Below are 22,017 nucleotides of genomic sequence, written 5' to 3' on the forward strand. Positions count from 1 at the left end.
ATGAAAGGTCTGAGATGGCATGGTGACTATCGTCCAGTCAGCAGGACGAGCCGCACCATGCTACTTTAAAACAGCCTCTGTGTAATGTGCCATACCAGTGGTAGGCGTGTGACCTCCAGTTGGGTGTTTTCCTACTGCTTACTGGTAGAGGTGCCAACTTGAATAAAATATTGGGGGCAGGAGAACAGGTACCGGTAAGCCCCACCCCTCATAATCGATCACATGATGTGGTGCAAGCACACCATTTGAATGGAAATTCCCATCAACTTTTGGGCCCTCAGCCCCCTCAAATATTTTTTTGGGGGGCTGAAAACCCCTCAAACCTTAGGAGGTGGCTCCTATGTACTGGGAAGTAGAGGGGGAGGTGATGGCAACTTCAGTGGAGTGCAAATGCACTGGCAGAGCCTATCCTGGTGTTTTTGCATCACAACAAGTACTACTATCGATGACCAAGCTCTGTAGCGATGAAACATCAGATTACCGGAACGATGTCCAAGCACTGAACCACTGTTATATCACACTTTGACTCTTTATTACTGCATTTGCAATTGTTCAAGATAAAATCTATTTTGGAAAGAGAAGAAATGCACTGAACCACTGATATATTACAAGTGAACTATTTATTTACCGTGCTTGCTATTGTTTAAGATAAGACCTATTTGGGAAAGAAACTACTCTTGCCATTTTTATGGACGTTTATTGTTTGTTTACCGACAGTTGCCTTGGTGATATTATCTTGTGTCGATTCCATTATTGAATGGCAAGTTCATCTAGACATATGTCATAAATGTAAAATCATCTTATTCGAGTCATGTAAGATTTGTAAACTAGGTCCCTCTCTCTAGACACAGTTTCAGAAGGTCAGGCATCAGAGAGTATCACAATTCTTTGCTATACAAATCCCTAAAGCTGCTTTTATTCAACTGAAGCCAGCAATTTCTCATTGCTTTGTGAAATGCTACCTTTATCTACATCTGTGAATCCAGTTTGCCTGCATCAACCCTATTCCAGCAGGAATTCAAGGTACAGAAAATCGTAGATTCAAATTCTTAAGGGACTGCTCACATTACCCAGTTGCTGCTCTCAAAGCACAGCCTATTGTGAGTGAGAGGCACATGTGGCACTTATAGCAGTGGCCTTGCAATACTGACAATGGCAACCAGACAGCATTCTTTCTTCTGAACTCTCTGTCAGAATTCATGCTTAGCACATAATACACATATCATGTGAACAAGAAACCCTTTAAGAAATTGCTCTTGTGGTTGTGTGCCAAGGTAAACTGTTGAATGGGTTGTCTGGAAAAGGGGCCCTGTGCGTAAAAAGGGGGAGCAGCAAAAACAAACAGTATAAACAGTTCAGAAAATATTAGTTTATTGATTTACAGCAATGTCTTATAGGGCAGGGAGAAATTGTGCTATGAAATTGAGTACAAAAGCAATTAAAAGCTGTGTATTCAATGCCTTGCGTGTTGACCTTTAAGCCTTCCCCTTAAATAAATTCACACTTGGCTCAAATTTTGCTTTGGTTTTTGGCAGAATTTAGGCCACAACTTTTTTCAATACAGCATGTGAGTAGTTGCATAGGCTCTGGTTCGACTATCTCCCTGCCCCATTGCAGGTAGCGCTGACCCAGGGCACCAGCATTGGTCAGCCAAGGGTGAACACTCAGATACCCAGATATCCATTGAGTTCCTGGATTCCTTAAACGGATTACCCTTCACATAGGGATGGCGAGAGCATTCCCCCATTCCTATCACATGAACCCGAACCTATCTGCGACCTTACAAGTTGTGACGATTTGCTATGCAGCAGGTGAAACCTAAATGGCACCAGCCAATCAGCCAAGTGCGGAAAATTCCTGCCGTGCCCGTCCCAACGACAGACAACACACGACGGCATAGCAAGATCAAGCGCACAAGCCCTGAAAATAGGGAGAGATGGGCGGGTGTTCCAATCCACGCACCGAAAGAGGAAGCTCTGGGTCACGTGCATGGGTATATATAGGTCCCTTGATACATTTAGCCTGCGACCCATTGGCCCGATTAAACCCTGCATCAAGGGACCTACCAATTAGGTGTTGTGCCTATCCAATCTTACCGACCCACAACACAGGGTTTGGTTGCCAGGTCTCACCTCTTTAAGGGAGGACCCGATGTACCAACAGAGTCCTGGTTATGCAACTGGACTCTCATTTCCTCTCCTCCCCCTCCAGGTGGCATATTATTATTATTATTATTATTATTATTATTATTAGCAGCAGCAGCAGCAGCAGCAGCAGCAGCAAAAGCAGCAGCAACAGTGGCCACACCCTGGAAACGTCTTCAACTGGCCGGTGAAACCAAGGGAGGGCAGCCAATGGGTCACAAACCCTCAATGAGTTAGGGACTTCCCCTGCATGCAAAGACAGACTCTGGAAAATGGAAGAGATGAGACCAATAGTGGGTCCAATGGTCAAGAAGGCAGTTTCTGCATGTGCTGCAGAGGGGAGTGAGGGGCAGATGGGGCTCATGAACCTGGGAAGGTAGTCCATCTAAGAGAAGGAAAACTCTGATCCTAAACCTCCACTGCCTTGTGGGATATTTAAAGGCTGTAACTCAAGATATGTCATCTTCACACTGGAAATTTCTTCTTTTGCTGGGATGCTGTTCTCTTGCTCTAGAGTTAGGGAACGTTTCCATCCTTTTTATTCTGGCAAGGCTCCTGTGCCTTTCAACAGCTGCATGACGAGCAGAAATTGAGCAGCTGATTCTTTTCCAGGCATGCAGATGCTTAACCGAATTCTCGGCCCATTCCTTGTAGGAGCTTGTGAGAAATTGGACAGCTCAGCATTTCACAGGGATCAGATTCACTGTCCATCAAACATTTAGGGCAGCCTTCCTGCTGTAGCTCAAAAATCATTCTGGTTGAATGTTGCAGTTCAGAAAGCGACTTCTGTTCCAACTATTATGGCAGCCACTCCAGATTCTTGCCATCTTTTGAGCATCCCACTTAAACGAATGAATGATTATACTAGCAATTATTCAGCCTTTTCACAAACCATCTGGAACCTCGCAACATTTTACTCTTTCACTCTAAGCTGCAGTTGTTAAAACCATCACCATTATCACAATTAGCAGCAGCAGCAGCAGACAAAACTGCATTTTTGCCTCCTTGTTGTTTAACCCATACGTTTCAATTCTCACATCTGCAAGGAATGGGATGCCATCAGTTTACTCAATATGCTAATCCTCTCATACTAAACTATATTTATTATTACAAGCAGTGTTTCATAGGAGCAAGTGGGGCTCCGCCCCACCAGCTTCAGCCAGACCCACACTGCAGGAGTGGCACGGCCTGTTAGCTTCCTCCTCCTTAATCTGCATTGTTGCTCATGTAGAAGCCAGCAGGGAGGAGGATGGGGGCAAAATTAGAATTTGTTGTCACCTCTGTCATTGGCTCTGACTCCATCTGCTGTCAGTATCCCAACCTTTCACCCTACCAGTCTCAGTGGACACCAGCTATCACTGGTTGCAGGATATGTGCACACTCTTGTGCAGAGTGGCCCCCAGAAGGTTCATTGAGGTCAAATGTGGCCCTTGCATAAAAAAACAGCAGCCACCGCAGAGACCTGAGTGCCCCTGTTGTAGAGATGATGGACAGTTTAGCTCACCTGAATGATGGACAGTTTAGCTCACCTGAATTGTGTTGACTAGCATCTCTTTCCAGTGCTATCTCTGATACATGGAGGGTTTTTTGAAAGAAATGAGTCCTTCTAATCATGGAGGGTTCTACACACCAGTGTCAGTACTGTAGCAGACAACAAACCACACTATACAACCCGAGGAACTGAAAGGGAAGGAACCAAAGCACAGGGAGATTTTGTGGCATCCCTGGCAGGAGACAAGACAAGTTGGATGGTGAAGGAGCAGGACTGCAGCAATGCGAGGAAGAAAGAATGGGAAGAAATCTCTCTCTCCACAGAACATCCCATCCTTCAAACTGCCAGTCTTAAAAGCTAGGCGATAATAATATTGAATAGATTGATGCACCCAGAAACTACTAAGATTCAGGTTAGCTCCTTCAGTTTGCTGCTGCTCAAGACTGACAAATGATATGAGAAAACTGAAATCCCAGTGGACTGCTCACTAGCCAAGACCTATAGAGCATTTCAGGCCTCTGTTTGCACCTTTATATTTTCCTTTACCCATCAACAGAAACCAAGCATTCATGTGCAAACCCATCACACTTCATTGCATTTCACACATTATTGAACAAGCACTTTAGCAAGAGATAGCTTAGGGACATGGACATGTGGCTTTTAGAAACTGTCCTCCAAATGGGAAATGTTAACCAGTTAATAGCTTACAGTACCATAGACATAAGCCCCAAAGATTATAAATATATTGCCATATCCCTATCATGTGTGAAGCCATATGACTTGTATATTCCCCCCCCCACTTACAAAGCCCCTTCCGCCGTAGGAGGAGGGGGGTTGTGGGCGCCAGGAGACCCTCACGTGCTGGGAGGATGGTCCCTTAGCGCATCCAATCCAGACGTTCCAAGGGGGCGTGGCTCACTGATTTAAGAGAGCGCGGCCGGGAGTCTGCCTCTCTTTCCTGGACCCCCCAGACACTTCATTTTTCCCACCCTCCCTCCCTTTAGGCAAGGCTCTCCTTTTGACATTGCTATGGACCTCAGTTGGTCGCCGTTGAGGGGCCTGGTAGGAATTTTCCCATTTGGCAAATTGGCTTTGGCCTGGTGGTTTTCGCCCCTCGTAGCAACTCGTCACAACTAGGCTTTGGATTATCTCTGAAAGGTTACAGATGGGGAGGTTGCTGCCATCACCTCCCCCAAAATGCGGAAGGGTACTCCCTTAAGGAGTCCGGGGACATGGCCATGTCTGAAGCCGTGGTAGGTGAGGGCCTAAGGCACGCCCCCTAGTGGTAGCCCCAGGGTGAGTTCCTAGTTGATTTGCATCGCAGGGCTCACCCAATGATGGTTAACCCTTCACAGACTGCCAGCAGAGCGGGCTGGAGTTGGATATAGACGGTTAGATCCAATGCCTAGGCCAATACCTCTCTACACCCGTAATCAATAAAGTTGTGGCCTTTTACGCCCATTAACCTTATGCAATGTGTCCTGTGTCTTTATTTATTCCAGGAGGGCTCGGGGTATCGCCACACAATCCAATCCTCCTTTGATATGCATGATTTATTGAATGAACATTATCAATAGCAAGAATTGTCTTTGTCTAGCTCTCTCAACTGCACACACAGCAACAAGGCAAATATCTGGGAAAATCTCAGAGTCATTTATATAATCCACTAAATCATAAATCATTAAACGTTGATTGGTATGAGTAAGCTCTCATTCAGCCCATCCTGATTCAGCAGTGCTTGTTTATACAAACCAGGATTTCCAAAGGATTTATTGCATGCACAGCTATTAAAAGGTTGACTGCAATAGGTTCACAGATTACATTGTATCTGAGATTTTGAATGATACACATTTTAAATGGGTTATTTATGTATACCTGTTATTGTTTACATGCTTACTAAATAAGACAAAACAGAAGAGAATGAAGATGTCCCAAAGCAAATACTGTATATATTTTCCTTTCTTTTTCCTGACTTTCCTTTGGTTGTTGACCATATCAGCAAATATTAAGACACTAGACAATTAAAGGATTATATTTTGTTGATTCTTCTTCTGAGCAGATCTGCCTGCACTCCAAACTATACAGTTACAGGCCTCAGCTCCAAAGCATTGTCTATCTGCTGCCATAATCATTTTCTGCTAGGATTGATCCATTATCAGGGCAGCAAGAGAGAATTTCTGTCATGGGGGCCATTCCAGAGAAATCTCATTACAACTAAAGGTCACAGCACAGTATGCAGTACTAAATTCATCACAACTCTAGCCATATTTATTGCTGCTGCTCCAACACAGCAGTAAGTCTCTATTTTATAACATTATTTAAGGTCACAGATGATGCATTGACAGAGACCTGAGGTTGCAGCCCTAAACAGCTATGGTCTGGGTGTCGGTGAAATACACACGAAGCTGGAAATGTTAATTTTCCAGTTACCTGGAAGGATGGGAGGACCACTTTTCCATTCAAAACCGGCCAGTGGAATGGCTGTTCTTACAGGTTCTGAAAGATCTCCCTTACAGACACAGAGCTGACTCATGGAGACTCTACTTGAGGTAGATTGGCAGGGCTAATCCATGACTCCGCAGTTATAGCTGCATTCCAGTTCCCAACATCTCTGCTCATGCTGACTGGTTGGCACTGCTGGGTGTTAGGAGTCCCCCAGCATCTGGAGGCAGGGCTGGCTCAAAACATTTCACTGCCTGAGATTAAGGACTAGATGGTGCTCCCTTTCCCATTATGCATACAGAACTGATTGTAGACTGCCTGAGGCAGCTGTCTCACATTGCCTACTGGTAGGCCTGGCCCTGTCTGAAGGGCCACGGGTTTCCCATCCCTGATGCAGATTCTTTCAGAAAACTGTACGCTGAGAATGTTTACTAATCACTTCTAAGATAACATCCTTCACATCTGTTCTGACTGAGGTGTCACTTTGAATATAGTATAGCCGCCAAGCATTCCCAGCTAGCTGCTATTGCTTGGATGGGTTTAAGTTACTGCAGCTTGAGGATATAGGCATGAATCCAGTGCTACCTGAACATTATGCTGCTGCTAAAGGCAATGAGCCTTTTCCTCTCTTTTTTAAAGGTGCTAAATTCAGACAAAAAATAATTTGTTTTTTCAATATATATTGGACCCATGATGAATAAATAAAATTGATAAATAAAACACAATAAAACCAGGCATCATTTAAGATAATAAAAACTGCAGCCAACAATAGGATACTAAAATATCATAAGCACAAAGATTATCTTTCTCTTTTGCTGGATGATTACCGGTAAAAAAAAGAGATTAAAGTAAAACAGTGCCAGATTTATATGGGGATATATCTCCATAGGAACTTTTATTTTTAGTGAAAGCTTGGCATTTAAGGAAGGAAACTTGAATCACCTCAATGGCCAGGTCCACCCAAACCTCCCATGGCTACAACCCGGCTTGAAAGATGGGGATTTGAAGAACAGGGAGCAGATGAGCAGTAAATGGAAGGGGTGTGTGGAAAGGCCTGTAGGAGATCATTTCAACATTTCAACACCATTTTTCTCACTTACTTAGTAACAGTGGGTGACAGGAACAACTGAAATGTTTCACGATAAACCAGCCACATTTGCTAATGAGCAAACTCCCATGGTGTGTGTGTGTGTGCGTGTGTGTGTGGCCGGGGGGGGGGGGGCGGTGTTAATCCTTCCTTCCATATTTTTTTCCTCCTTTGTCAATTAAAGCTTACTTGTATTGTATTACTCTAATGTCCCCAAGCCCTGATTTGATTGAACTGGCTAACTGGATATCCTAGGATTTATTGTGTTTCCTGCCTGTGTAATAAGCTTTGCTTGGGCTGACGCATTCAGAGCAGACCAGACCAGGCTGGATGTGAGAAGAGAGAAGCATACTGGTTCTTGCTTTTGTGGGAGGCCATCGTCTGACCAAAACTAAACCAGAGGTCTGCTATGATCATGTGACTTTGATCAGCTCCTGTTTAGTATGTGCCATCATCTAGCAGGCAAAGCCTGCAGCTTTACCGATTACCACTGTGGCCATTCCTACCATTAGGCAGAGTGAGGTGACTGCCTCAGGCAGCAATGCTGCATGTGTCGGGTTCAAGGTTCTTTTGCTAGTGCACAAACCCCTGAACAATGCAGGTCCAGAATAGCTTATGATGTGTCTTACCCTATAATAGTTAAGAAACCTTTTCAGCGTTTGCCATTTCAAAGAAGTGTTCTTTGAAAAATAGCAGGATACGGGTATGACGGATGATGTTTTAGGATCCTATTGTCCATTGCACCCTTTATTGTCTTAGTTGTGCCTGGTTTTATTCATCATAGAACCAGTATATAGAGGAAGAAGAATGGTTAAAATGGCATCACATTTCTCTAACAATGGAAAAGGCTGAATGGTGCCAAATTTAGACTGATTAATCCTAAGGCCAGGAGTGCTTGTGTGTGCACAGTGAAGTATTTGGGTCTCAGATGCCTTCCTGCAGGCCTTTTGGGAATCGCCCAGGACCATAGCTGCCAAGTTTTCCCTTTTCTCGCGAGGAAGCCTATTCAGCATGAGGGAAAATCCCTTTTAAAAAGGGATAACTTGGCAGCTATGCCCAGGACTGTGTGTTTACACTCTATATTTTTTGGGAGAAGGGCGCTTCCAGATGTAGACAATTTACAAGCATGCTTTTAGAAATTGAATAGCTATTCTCCTTCCAACCCCAGAAGTGGGGGGGGGCAATTTTCCTTGAGACCACTGGGTGTAGAGAGATGTTTAAATGCTCCGTCTAAGCCTTGTAGGATTCCCACTCCTGCCTACTTTCCGTTGCAATGGGAAAGGAGGAGAGAAAATGAATTAGAAAGGGAAGTGATAAACCAATAGAGTTGGTTTCATAGTAAGTGCCCATGGTGGGAGCAGCCTGGGACTCTTATGTTCAGGATAATTTGGTGTCATTGTTAGTGTTCCGCATGTTGTCTGACCATATCGCCAGGCTGGCCAGCAATCAGCCCTCTGTTTCTGGGCAATGTGAAGGCATATTCCTGCTCTATTCTGCCTAGATCAGACCACGCCCAGAGTACTGTGCCCAGTTCTGGGCATTACAATTTAAGAAGGATATTAACAGCCTGGAACACGTCAGAGCTCAACAACCAAGATGATCAAGGGTCTGGAGACCAAGCCTTATGAAGAATGGTTGAGGGAGCTCCATATGTTTAGCCTAAGAGGAGACTGAGAAGAAATATGATAGCCACCTTCAAATATCTAAAGGGCTGTCACATGGAGGATGGAGCAAGCTTGTTTTTTTCCTGTTGTGGAGGGTAGGACCCGAACCAACAGCTTCAAGTTACAAGAAAGGAGATTCTGGCTGACCACCAGAAAGAGCTTTCTGAACAGTAAGAGCTGTTCAAGAGTGGAAAAGACTCCCATGAAAGGTGGTGGGTCCTCCTCCCCTGGAGCTTTTTAAGCAGAGGTTGGATGGTCATCTATCATGGATGCTTTAGTTGTGATTCCTGCATTGCAGGGGGTTGGACCAGATGATTCTTAGGGTCCCTTCCAACTCTACAATTCAGTGTTAAGAACATAATGGCCTATCCAGTCCTAGAATCATAGAATCACAGAATTGTAGAACTAGAAGGGACCCTATCTAGTCCAGCCCCCTGCAATGCAGGAATCCTAGCTAAAGCATCCATGACCGATGGCCACCAAGCCTTTGCTTAAATACCTCCAAAGAAGGACAGCCCACCACCTCCCAAGGGAGACTTTTCCACTGTCAAACAGCTCTTACTGTCAGAAAGTTTTTCTGTATGTTTAGTCGGAATCCCCTTTCTTGTAACTTGAAGCCATTGGTTTGAGTCCTACCCTCTAGAGCAGGATCCTGTTTCAGCATCCTGTTCTCACAGTGGCCAACCAGATGCTTGTAGGAAACCCACAAGCAGGACAACAGCATCCCCACCCCCATGGCTTCCAGCAACTGGCATAAGAAGCATTACCGCCTCTGGCCATGAAGGCATCACTTCCACCATGCCCTTGGATTACTAGGCAGCAGCAAGGTTCTCAAGGATGCTGTTGGTGTCTTTCCAAAAAACAATATTAAAAACTGGGTGTGTGGCTGGCCTGCTTGGGATCTGCCTGCTGGGTGTGTGGCTGGCCTGGGATTCTTTAAACCAGGGGTCCCCAGACTACGGCCCGGGGGCCGGATGCGGCCCAATTAGCCAGCCAATCCGGCCCGCGACGACCCCCGCCGCCCACTCTTACGGCGCGCAGCGCGGCAGCGCTCTTCTGGGTTGAGAAAAAAGCGCCGAAAATCCTTTCTGCGCATGCGTATGGGCCTCTCCCGACCCGGAAGAAGTCATTTCTGGTGCACTTCCGGGTCGGGGGAGGCCCACGCGCATGCGCACAACGGATTTTCGGCGCTTTTCCCACCCTGGAAGCGCGCCGCCGCGCCAGTAAGCGCCCGTGCGCATGCGCACGGGCGCGCACTCCCCCGCCCTCCGGCCCGCACAGGCGCGCGCTCCCCTGCCCTCCGGCCCGCTGCGCGATCGGCGCGGTGGGAACCGGCCCAAACGCCGGTAAGTCTGGGGACCCCTGCTTTAAACAAACATTTCCTCTGTGTTTCTCCTTCATTTGCAGGGCTGAGAATATATTGGATGAAGCACCCATTAAGCCAGTTTAGCAACAGCAAACATTCTTACCAAGCCTAAAATAAGTATAGGATTGTTTGGCTCATTCAACTTTTCCTGTGATAAGCCAGCCCATTCGTTTCTTCTAGGTACTATAGCAGATCCAAATGGCACCTGGTTGAAGCTGCATGTTCAGTGTCCCCCCTTTATTGGGATCATCCTCATCAGCATCACAGCCCATTTTAGAGCTCAAAGTTAGGCACATTCTTCTCATTGGTATCAAACACTGCAAAACATATTCTCCCTCCTTGTCTTTTGGAGCAACTAAATCAGACCCTGGCTTTGCTCCATAAAAGCCTTGTGTTTCTCTCTTTACAGAGCAAGTCTTTTTCCAGATTGGTTTTTCGCCCTGATTTATTTTTATTTTTAGAAGAGCAAATTATTTCACCAGTAGAGTGGAGAAGAAGATTGCCGAGGTGCAAGAGAGCAAGTTCAATAAGACACAAGTACAGAAGGTAACAAACTGCAAATAAATACAGAAAAACAGTCTTTGCATAGTTCAGAAACGAACATCACAGGGCATCAATGTGCTGTGCGAAGTGGTACACATTAAGCACACAGGTCCACATTTCAGGTTGAAAGGTTGCAGCTGGAAAAAGAAATCCAAAAATCTTAGAAGGGAAAACTTAGAAGCAGATTTTTCTTTTCTTTTTAGCATGAACATTAACTAGCTATATTTTTTCCCCAGTCAGGCCATGCTGTAGATTGTGTGTGTGTGTGTTTAAAGGTGGAGAATGTGACCTATATGATCTGTCTTGGCATGCCATATCCCGTCATCCCAGACTGAGACGCTCCCTTGTTGCTCCCCATTTGGAGACCGATGACATTCTGTCCTTGACGAAGTTGCTCTTCCGAAAACCCTCGCCGGTTCTTTTGTGCTTTCCTGTGAAGAGGAATTTGTAAATGTGACAAGCCTGAAGTTAGTTCTCATTTGCACACCGCTTTGAGCACTTAGGTGGATTGGTGAAGCAGATCAAAAGTGGTACATGTTCTGGGCTTTAATTCCTTGCATTCATTTTCCTTAAAACGGAACACAGGTAAGTGCTATAGCTCTCACCCAGAGGACAGCAAAGGGCAAAGCAAATGGGGAATGATCAGATAAAGGCTCCTACTAGAGTGGCTTTCCTCCCACCTGGTGTCCTCCAGATGTTTTGAATTGGACTACAACTCCCATCGTCCTTGACTATTGGGCCACTGCTGAGTCCCAATGTATCTGGAAGGCAGCAGGCTGGGGGAGGCTGTTCTAGAGTTTAGACAGCGTCTGATCCTTCTTAGAAAGGTTCCCATCCACCCTAAAGATCAGAAAACCAGATCTCCTTGGAATCTTACTGTTGATGCATTAGCTATACCCACAGAATAGAGGGAACTTTTAGCATGGCCAAATCAATATAACGCTTTCCCAATGGCTGCGGTCTTAAGTAATCTGGCCACCATCCAGCAAAACACTTAAGTGGATGCCCAAATGATCTGCTAGATTAAGGCAAGAATGTTGAAGACTGAGCACCATTGTCCCAGGAGCTGGTGTTACAAAATGCATAAAATGCCAACTCTGCAATGAGTTGTCCAGAAAGGTTGGCTCTCTTATACGGGTGTATATTTGCTTTTTTATTTTTTAAAGAAAGTTTCATTGCAGGTTCTGGATGATTTAGTCACAGCTGCCGATTAATTTGCACAAATCGGATAACAGAGTTATACAACAAAACCTTGAGGAGAGACTCGATTTTTAAAAGCACACAGCGTGCAATACATTTATTTGTTTATGAATACAAACGTCTTTGGAATTATCACAGGGGGATGAAACTGCTTATCAGAATTTGAAAAGGGGCCTCGTGTGCCGTAATTCTAGCAGCCTTTTCATGACAATCTTTCATAGCATTCTTCCCTCATCCCACTCCTAATATTCAGTCAGTCAGCCTCTGGAGTATCGCCTTCTCCTCCTGGAATAATCCTGCCCACAGGCGCCCCTGGGGGGGCTTGAACCACCAACCTTCTGGTTAACTCATTAACTAGGGTTGCTATATGTCCCCCCCCCCCAAAAAAAGGCCAAAGTTGTGGAGCTATTTTTTTTTTTAGCAAAATCTCAAAAAAAAGAGGGTCCAGGAAATTCTGGACATATAGCAACCCTAGTAAAAATACAATTTAAGGCCATACCTCCTAGTGCATTAGAATTCCTACAACAACAGAAAAATAATTAAGAGGTCCATCAAAACTCTCAGCAGTTTTCATGTGATCCATTGGGGTGGGTGGGGGACGGAGGTTTGGGAACCACCCTGCTCAAAGATTGACAATATTAATTCAGCAAATGGTAAATTTGGTGCTGATTGACACATTTAGTCTACACCCGAAACATGGCCCCAGAGGATCCAGGGAAGAGCTATAGATCCTTACCTGTGAAACCAGGCTGGATCCCCTCTATAGCACCCGTCATCCCTTGTGACAGCTTCGCTGCCCAAAGCCATTAAAGTTCTTTGCACAGCAGCCATGTCCTTCCCTAGAAAGGCAGAGGAAGAGAGAGATTCTTTACTGCTACATTGTTTGGCTGTAGTTTTGGCAGTACTGTAGATATCAGTTCAATCCCAGAAATCCCCAAGGCTTTGTTGTCCCATTATGTTTTCTGTTTCTCTTCCGGTCTCATGGGCACCATCAGGGTTTTCCTCACCCAGAACAGCTGCTTCTTTCGCCTTGCAAACTGTGGCATGGTTTGCAGTGGACACTTGGGTAGTTCTGCAATTCCCCCCAATACAGTGCAGTTTGGGGTGTTATTTTCACCAATATATACATTCGTGAATTTTGGAGGATGAATTGTTTTTGGAATTAGATAAGTTTGCCTTTAAAGGTGAATTGAATCAAATTTCTCCGTCATCCCTAATTCCCAAAGCTATGAATACTGAAGTCTGGGCCTGTCCATTCTTTGTATACAGCATGCTTAACTTAGGACCGGTCATAACCCTTCTCTGCTTATGCCTCACACTTTGCTCCATGTCCAGTGAACTCATTGCGCTTCCACTACCAGTCAGATCCCTTCCTTGTGTCAAGACCAGACCCTACACTGATCCCTCAGTCTCCCCATTTTTATCAAATAGCAGGCCAATCCTTCCACGCAAAAATGCTTCCCTTTGCAAAGCTTGGCCTTAGTCTGCATCTCCACCATACATCTCAAGCTGTATCCTACCTCTTTAAACAATCGTGCCTCTCCCAAAGAAGTCTGGATCCTGTCTTTTGTTAAGGGTGCTGAGAGTTGTTAGGAGTCCCCAGTTCCCTTCACAGAGCTAAAATTCCCAAATAGGTTTAACAGTCAAACCCTCTTCCCAAGGAACTCTGTATAGTACAGATGGGGCCTTAAATTGACCTAATTGCAGAGAGACTGATGCGTGACCCCACTTAACCTCAAGTCTAAAGTGGCACAACAATATTGAAAACCATGGAGCGCAGCGTGTGGAAGGAGAACTCACTGCTGGAGCTACAGCAGAGGAAAGTGACTGTGTTTATTGTGGAAATGGGCTGCCACTGATTTCATACCAATCCTTGTTGGAAGCATCATTCAACTCATTAATCTTCACAGCGGTCCCAAAGTAAATCAGCTTTGCTATCTCATTTAACAAAGGCAGGGCAATGGTCTGAGGCAACAGAAAGAGGTGGCATTAAACAATGCTTCCAAATACTAGTGTCCTATTTTAAGCAGGCTATCCTGGATCCTGGCTTCAGTTTGTATCCCAGAATGTCTTGTTTTTTGGTCCAGCGCTCTGGCACAAGGACGCTCTGGTGCGACCCTGCTGAGTGCCAGATTGGAAGTCATTTTACCAACAATTTGTTAATTATATTATATGATTTATGCTGTACTTGTGAGGTTCTGTTCTGTTATTGTTATTTATTGTTTGCAAGCAGTTTGAGGGATTCGTTTGAATAGAAAACAGCATCGAAATACAATAAATTGATCTGGTGTGGGAGCCAAGAGTCTGAGCTTTAAACTGGGAAGGTGCCTTAGATAAAATCTCACCCCAACCGTAAATTCCTAAGTGATTTCTTAGTCTCAGCCCCAAACTGAATCCCCAACTCAGCCATGAAGCACACTGGGTGAACTTGGGGCGGTCACCCTCTCTCAGCCTAAAAAGGGTCACAGGGTTGTTGTGGGGATGAATGGGGAGGAGGAGACCCATGTAGGCTACCTTGAGCTAATTGGAAGAAAGTGTGGTGTATAAATGTAATAAACATAAAACACAAATACAAAACACGTACCAGAAATATGGAGGGGAGAGCATCATAGCAACAAGCTCCTCATTCCATCCAACACATATTCTATTTTGAATGAACAGGAGCACAGATGCTTTAATGAACACACAGAGTGGAGCCCGCACCCACAATGTTCCACAAACATATACCGGTACATATATTTTAAACTCTTGCAAAGGGCCCAAGCAGAAGCCTTTTCCAGCCCTGCATTCTGTTATAGCACATTGCAAATCATGGCTTGAAAATGGCTGTCCCAAGTACAGTGGTACCTCTACTTACGAATAACTCTACTTACGAATGTTTCTACTTACGAATGGAGCTCTGTCCGCCATCTTGGATGCTGTTTAGATAGGATTTTTTCTACTTAACGAATTTTTAGATAGGGTTGCTTCTACTTACGAATTTTTTCTCCCAATGCATTCCTATGGGATTCGATTTTTTTTTTTGACTTACGAATGTGCGTTTGGAACACATTAAATTTGTAAGTAGAGGTACCACTGTAGTTGATCTCAGTACAGTTCAGGAACTCAGAACAACAGATCAACAAATGATGAATAAATACATCATGGATCTTCAAGTTCTGTTCTAAGCTTTTCTTACAGGGCTGACTGACCTGTGACTCTCCAGACATGGCTGGACTGCAGCTATCATCATCTTCTGATGCTTGGCCATGCTGACTGGGGCTTATGGGAGTTGGCGCCCACCACTATATGGAGGGCTACAGGTTCCCTATAATTATGGATAGGGAAATCCATCAATTTTAGCTCTCCCATTTACCCGTTTTCTGAATCTTAAATTCAGCTCTCTGCACTTCTGTGCCCATTTGCTCAGCCAAGCTCAGCTAACATTAAGTTCCCAACCTTGGCTCAGTTAAAGATATGCTGGCGTAACTTGCCCGTCCCCAGTGAGGTGAAGCTCACTGATCTGAGGCCAGTGTAAGTCCCCTAAAAGGGCCACTCCAAGGTCATGGTAGAGGAAACTTAGTTGGTCTCTAAGGTGTTACTGGAAAGAATTTTTTTATTTTGTTTCGACTACGGCAGACCAACACGGCTACCAACTTGTATGGTAGAGGAAGCACCAGAGAGAGCAGACTTAGGCTGGACCCTAAGCCTGTTCCACTCAGTCATGTAATCAGGCAGCCTGGCACAGAACACAGTTTTAATGGCTCCCCTCTGCCAGGGTTTGGCAGAGTAGCAGCAGAAGCCCCATTGCTGAATGCAGTTTGGATATGGTGCTACTTTATGGGAGCTTATTTTACACCTGCATGTTTTTCACCAGCTTCCTGTACAGGGCCGTCTTAAGCGCCCCTGGTGCCGTGGTGCGCCAGATTCCCTCCGGCGCCCTCCCGCCCCGTTTCCCAGCGCGGTGGGCGGGTGGGCGCAGCATGCAGCACGGCTGCCACAGGCGCTGCTGCGCGGCGGACCGGCCAGCCAGTGGGCGGGCGCAGCTCACGACGGCCTCCTGGCAAACCGGCGCCGTGGTGCCCTGCGCCACCCAGCCTGGCCGTAGGGCCGGCCCTGTTCCTGTAGGATTACTCCCTATCTTGCTCCATGGAGGCAAAAGGGAAATGAGAGGATGAGCCATATGTCTTACTTTACAGAACACAATCCTCTCTTTGAGGAGGTCCACGTTTGGTCCAAGTTCAGCTTACAGATAAAGATCCTACAAAAAGGGAGGAGAGCAGAGCCCTTGAAGTTTCTCATAAAGATTTAGCACCTGGACCAAGCAGGCAAAAGGCTCACCTATTTACCCTATTTTAGTATTGTATTTCTGTGTAAATTATAGTCATTCTTTGCCAATACGTATAAATTAGCACATGCAAATGTATCCTCTTTTGGCTTTTTTTTTTTTTGGCCCAAGAAAGGACTGGAAGAAGAGTTCGCTTCAACCTTCTCCCCTGAGAGCTAGTAGCCACATTCTTCAGGGCTTTCAGCTGACGCTGTCTCAAGCCTTCCTAGCCATTATCATCATTACATATCTATAAAAGGACCACGGATGCAAAAGTTACAGTAAATGGGTTAGACGAGCCTGCAGGCTCATAATCTAATTTAAAACACAGAATGAACAGAAAGGAGGGGAAGTGGGTGGTTTGCTGACTGCTACATTGGACTAAGAAATAGAAAATAGTCAAAACCAAAGAAAACGGAAGAATGAGTTGGTTGTGAAAACTGATTTGTGTTTTTGTCTTGAATCATGTACACAGATTAGACAGCTGCTGCATGCATGCTTTTTCTTACACAGGGATTAGCTCCATGTGAGAAAAATGTCATGCGTGAAAAGATTTTAACATGGCTACTTTTCTGGAAGGTGTACATACGTAGACACCCAGTAGAGGTTCTGGGAAACAACTCATTGTGTAAAGTGGATTAAAATCATCACATGGGTTGATGCTAACTCTAGTCCTCCAAAGAGAGAGAGAGAGAGAGAGAGCTTTAGGATGGGAAAACAAATAAAAGATGAAGGGAAACTGTTGAATCAGATGGTGAAAATGAAAGATGTTGCAGTCTTGCGTTCAGAAAACAAGCAAAACGCTAGTGCCAAAGCACTGCATCCTCTCCTTGTGCCGCACTGACTTGGGTTGAAATGAACAGAGATGTCCCTCTGCCCAGCTAAGCCAGCCTCCTACCACCTACTGGATGCGTCAGCTGGTGGGTAGGCCACTGGCAAAGTTCCTGCTGGTGGGAGTCAGTGGAAAGCCCAAAAAGAAGGCATTCCTTGGGTGACTGAGAGCGACTGAGCTAGTGTGGACCCTGGATGGGTTGGACCCTGAGCTGATTTCACTGCTGTCATGCAGTGGCTTAGGACCTGATCGCTGCACCAACTCCCAGATTGCTTCAGTGATCTGCCTGCGCCCTACCTGCTGTGCATTGCAGGACTACAGATGTGGTGGTGGTTTTGCTGCTCCATACAACCCCACTGGCAAAGGGAAGGGAGGTTTGGATTGCAGCCTAAAACACAAATGACACTGATCCTACCCCCTAACCCAAAATTCTGAAGTGTTAGCAAAATTTAGTTCAAGAATTCTCTGTTTACTGTACATGACTACGTACAACTCTCTTCCTTTGAGTTTCTGAGTTATAATATGATCAGACAGTTGAGCAAACATCTTCAAAATGCACACATGTTGTTCATGGTAGGAACACATGATGCTGTCTTCTACTGAGTCAGAGCCATTGGCTCATCTTGCTTAGTATTGGCAGTAGCTCTCCAGGGTTTCAGACAGGAAGTCTTTCCCAGCTCATATCTGAAGATGCTGAGGATTGAACTCAGAACTTTCTACATGCAAAGCAGTTGCTCTACAACTGAGCTATGGGCCTTCCATAAAGTAATGGACAACATGCTAACAGTTTGGGCTTCCTATTTGCAAGAAGAGGACTATAAGTTGTTAAAAGAAGTCCTGTACTTTGCTAGTGGATATTTCCAGTGTGAGTATGAACGTTCAGGTTTCCATTCAAGGTTACTAGATGTACCCTGACATTTAGGAGCATGCTTTAATTCCAGAGCATAACAGCAGCGTAGAAATGAGACAGTGTTCCTTATTTCAGAAACCTTATTGTGGACCATGCTGACTGGGGCTGATGGGAATTGGAATTAAACAATGAAGGGCCATAGTCTCCCTATCCTTGGCCTAAAAACTAGCTGTGAATTGCCCCATCTTCCAGCGATACAACAGTTTGCCCTGACTAGGTTACTTTAGAGAGCCTCATCTGCCAGTGGGGCCTCACTCAAGCATGAAAATGGACACTGTTATGGGAATACTTTTCGTAGTGAAAATTGGATATTACCACAGTTTCTGCTGAACCTTCTATAGAAACTACCCTTTCTCTTGGATTTGATAGGTTTCCATCAAAGTGATATATTTTTCAGTTATGGATTAGTACAAAAGATGTCATAAACTCCTGGAAAAAAATATAAAATCTCTCAGAGAAGATAACAAGGTGGGGAAAACATGGTTGTGACACAACAGAAACAGAAGAGAAAGATAATGACATCAGGGAATTTCCACCCTAGAGACGTGCATGATTAGCATCAGTCTAAGTAGTGTAATATAAAGAAGGCAATTGCCCCTTGAATAAAAGCTCATATAAATGGATATTGGTACCTTCCCATAAATCCACTGTCTGGAAAATATCTGTTGTTCGTATTCCATAGATTTCTGCCGCTTTCAAGAATTGGGAAATTTGCTCCATTTGCTTGAAAGCCATCTTTGATTCTGTGATCTTTGGAATGGGTTCTTTCCCCTTGGGATGTAAACTGTTTATTAACTTGCACAGCAGCTGGGAGATTAAAGATAGAAGCAGAAATGAAGAGGGGGGGAAATCAATTAGTTCCAGCTGACTAAAGACAACATGTACACGCTATTGAGTTTATGGCGTGGGTGCTCTGGTGCCACTCAGGAAGGAAATCTTCTCAAAAATCAAATCAAGTAACAACTGAGAATAATTCTGAATGTGTTCGAAGCAAATAAGGGTTTTTTTTAAATTAAAAAAAATGCAAGCCAAAGCTTCCATTTCTGCAGCTGGATCAAAAATGCATGGATGTACTCAGGCAGACAAAATCAAATCATTCGCTAAAGGTTACATAACAATTGACAGTTGTGTGGGAGAGCAAAACGGTAGCTGGAATCCAACTGTAAGTGCTTCCATTTGGTATACTGTTAAAAACACAATGACAGAGGCTCAATAATTTGCCATGTCTTATATCTGCAGGGCAAAGGACAGCATCTTTGTGCTTATTTGCTTTTTTTTTAAAAAAAAAAATCCAAGATGTCATTTAAAGTCTTCAGGATGTTTACAGAAACAGATCAGGAATGTAGCATAAGCACATTTTACTTTTACTTTTCTTTTTAAAAACCGACACTGACTGGTTTCTAAAGAAGATAAATCTGGTATTAAAAGCTCAGCTAAAAAAAAAAGGCAAAAGCAAATCTGTTCTTCTTCTTCTAATTGTCAGAGAAATAGTTACCAAATTATATAATCTGCCCATCTGTCTCTATGCACATATACTGGCTATTGTTTCTAAAACCTCCTGATCATAATAAGCAATTGTTTTAAATATTTTAATTGTCCTAAAAGAGAAAAAACAGCTTAGAAATGAAATTGATACTCTTGGTAAAATGAAAAGTTAAATTCCAATCCCTAAACATTACTTTGTTACCTAATGATTTCTACAGGGTATATATGGAAGTAGGGTTGTTGCCGGGAGGGGGGAGGGGATAGAGAGACACTGTCCAAGGTAATTGATTAGCTTTCTCCAAAGGAGCTGTTGGGAGCAAAAGTTAAGGAGCAAATCTTAAAGCACACGTTATTATTATTGATGCAACATCCAGACTATTACTTACTGTTCCATCCATTAACCATTTCTGGAAATGTTGCCTTCCGGGAGGGGGATGCTCTGTGTTTTCACCACACTGTATGATAATCCAGTCCACCAGCCGACTCTCCAGTTCTGTGTCATATTTCTGTTCGATCTTTTCCTGGACTTCTCGGCTTAAACCATAGCTGGGTCCTCTGTTGGCCATCTCTAGGAAGAAGAAAAACCACTTTATTTAATTTGCAAGAGGTGCAAAGTGCTGAGCATCTGCTACCCAGCATCTATTCTGAACATCCTGGAAAGGGATACTACACAATCCCAAATGCATTACAAAAAAAAAAAAAATCAAAATCAAAAGCCTCATAAATTGTGATGCCAATAAAGGGTTTGCGTGTGCTGCATGAAATCATCAAAGCAGACATTTCGGCTGCAAGTGAAATTTCTGTTGTTGCTAGGAAGAGATGTAAGCATTTCAGATTAACATTGCAATTGCCAGCAAATCCAAAGGAATTAAAAGCAAAAAGAAGGCCAAAAAAGGTCTATTACAGGACAACTTGGAATAGCCTTTCAGTGATGCAGGTGATCTGGTGATTTTCAGCAGTTATCTGGGTCCAGAAATGCGGAGACCATCGAAGCAAGAAATGTTGGTAAAATTTCTGAAGAGTCGAAGGCTGCTGCGATGCTCTGCTGCTCCTGGAACTGCTGCTGTGGGAGCATCGTGATCTGAAGAAGGCTGTATTGATTTGATTTTCCTCACAGATGAGGAGGGTCAAAGCAGGGGCGTTGCTAAGAGCTATTAAAGAGGCCCTCCTACTCTGTCATGGCCAGAAAAGGATCCCTGTTCATCTCAATCCTCTGCAGCCTGCTCCTCTGCACACACTTCTGCTGCTGTCAGTCCTTGTATCCTAGGCTTTGGTACTTCACTTCTACGTTCTTATGCTGCAGCCGTTGTCATGGTGCCCAAGAAGATTGCTATTAAAAATACTCTCCCGATGACATCCGTTCGGTGTTGGCTTCTTTAAACCCAAGACAAACCTGCAGAAAATGCATGGAACAGAGCCCATAAAACAGCAGCAAAGATGTATTGTCAATAAACAACAAAAATCACCAGCGTAAATTCAAAGAAGGTGACTATTTTAATCTGCTTGAATGGAAATAAGAAAGCTAAGCAGCTAAATGCCGTCTCAGAGGAGGACAGAGTTCCCCATCCTCCACCCCAATTCCCTGCAATGCAGTGCCAGACAGAATATTCCACATTCTTAAAAGTCTAGAACTTTTCCAGTTCTGACTAAGCAAGCTTTGTCATATGCAGAGCTGTGGGTAGCAAGCAAAGGTGCATGATGGGTAATGGACAACAGCTGTTCAGGACCAGCCCAAGATGCTTTGCTGCCTGAGCTGAGACAGCAAATGGCACTCCGACCCCAAAGGCAAGATGCACGGCACCAAAGGCCAAGACATCAATTGGACAAGCTGAGGGCAGCTTGAGGAAGAAAAGCCCACCAGCACCCCTGTCTGCAAATGTAATGGTATGATAATAGTAAATTAAATAGCTAGCAATTTCTTTGGCTTTCATGATATCTAACCTGAGGTGACCACCTCAGTCCTGATTATCTATAGTAAGGTAAAGGGACCCCTGACCATTAGGTCCAGTCGTGGATGACTCTGGGGTTGCGGCGCTCATCTCGCTTTATTGGTCGAGGGAGCTGGCGTACAGCTTCCAGGTCATGTGGCCAGCATGACTAAGCCGCTTCTGGCAAACCAGAGCAGTGCACGGAAACGCCGGAGCGGTACCTATTTATCTACTTGCACTTTGACATGCTTTCGAACTGCTAGGTTGGCAGCAGCAGGGACCGAGCAACGGGAGCTCACCCCATCGCGGGGATTCGAACCGCCGACCTTCTGATCGACAAGCCCTAGGCTCTGTGGCTCTTTATTCAATGGCCTTTGACACCACCATGGGTGGTGCCTGCTGAATTTAGACCAGAGGGTCTCATTCTATTGTTTGCATTGCAGGCATTACACCAACTTCACACCAAAACGTTGGCTTGTACTGGTTCAGATGAAAGCTTGGGGGATGATGTTTTGAAGGCTCTCATGTGTTTTGAAAGCTCCTGCCGTGCCAAATTAGCAAAGGGAGAACTCTTCCCCACAATGTTCATTTTGTAGGTACTGTATGTGAGAGTGTTTT

The 22,017-nt window shown here is 44.6% G+C and overlaps 1 protein-coding gene across 2 annotated transcripts; it reads right to left on the bottom strand.

The window, feature by feature from the left end:
- Positions 1-10,419: 10,419 nt before the first annotated feature.
- TAGLN3 (transgelin 3) lies at positions 10,420-20,736 on the bottom strand. 2 transcript variants are annotated; one of them, XM_035116348.3, is made up of 5 exons: positions 20,376-20,736; positions 19,858-20,039; positions 18,619-18,793; positions 12,675-12,777; positions 10,420-11,169 (listed from the first exon to the last, which is right to left on the bottom strand). In XM_035116348.3, the coding sequence occupies exons 2-5, from the start codon at positions 20,035-20,037 to the stop codon at positions 11,028-11,030; spliced, it is 600 nt and encodes a 199-aa protein (XP_034972239.1). In that variant the 5' UTR covers positions 20,038-20,039; positions 20,376-20,736; the 3' UTR covers positions 10,420-11,027. The 2 variants fall into 2 exon arrangements, with proteins under 2 accessions (XP_034972239.1, XP_088524182.1); XM_088668056.1 differs by having other exon boundaries at positions 19,858-20,736.
- Positions 20,737-22,017: the final 1,281 nt, after the last annotated feature.

The sequence above is a fragment of the Zootoca vivipara genome, chromosome 4 (assembly GCF_965207765.1).
Source record: "Zootoca vivipara chromosome 4, rZooViv2.hap1.1, whole genome shotgun sequence".
In the NCBI taxonomy this organism is placed as follows: domain Eukaryota; kingdom Metazoa; phylum Chordata; class Lepidosauria; order Squamata; family Lacertidae; genus Zootoca; species Zootoca vivipara.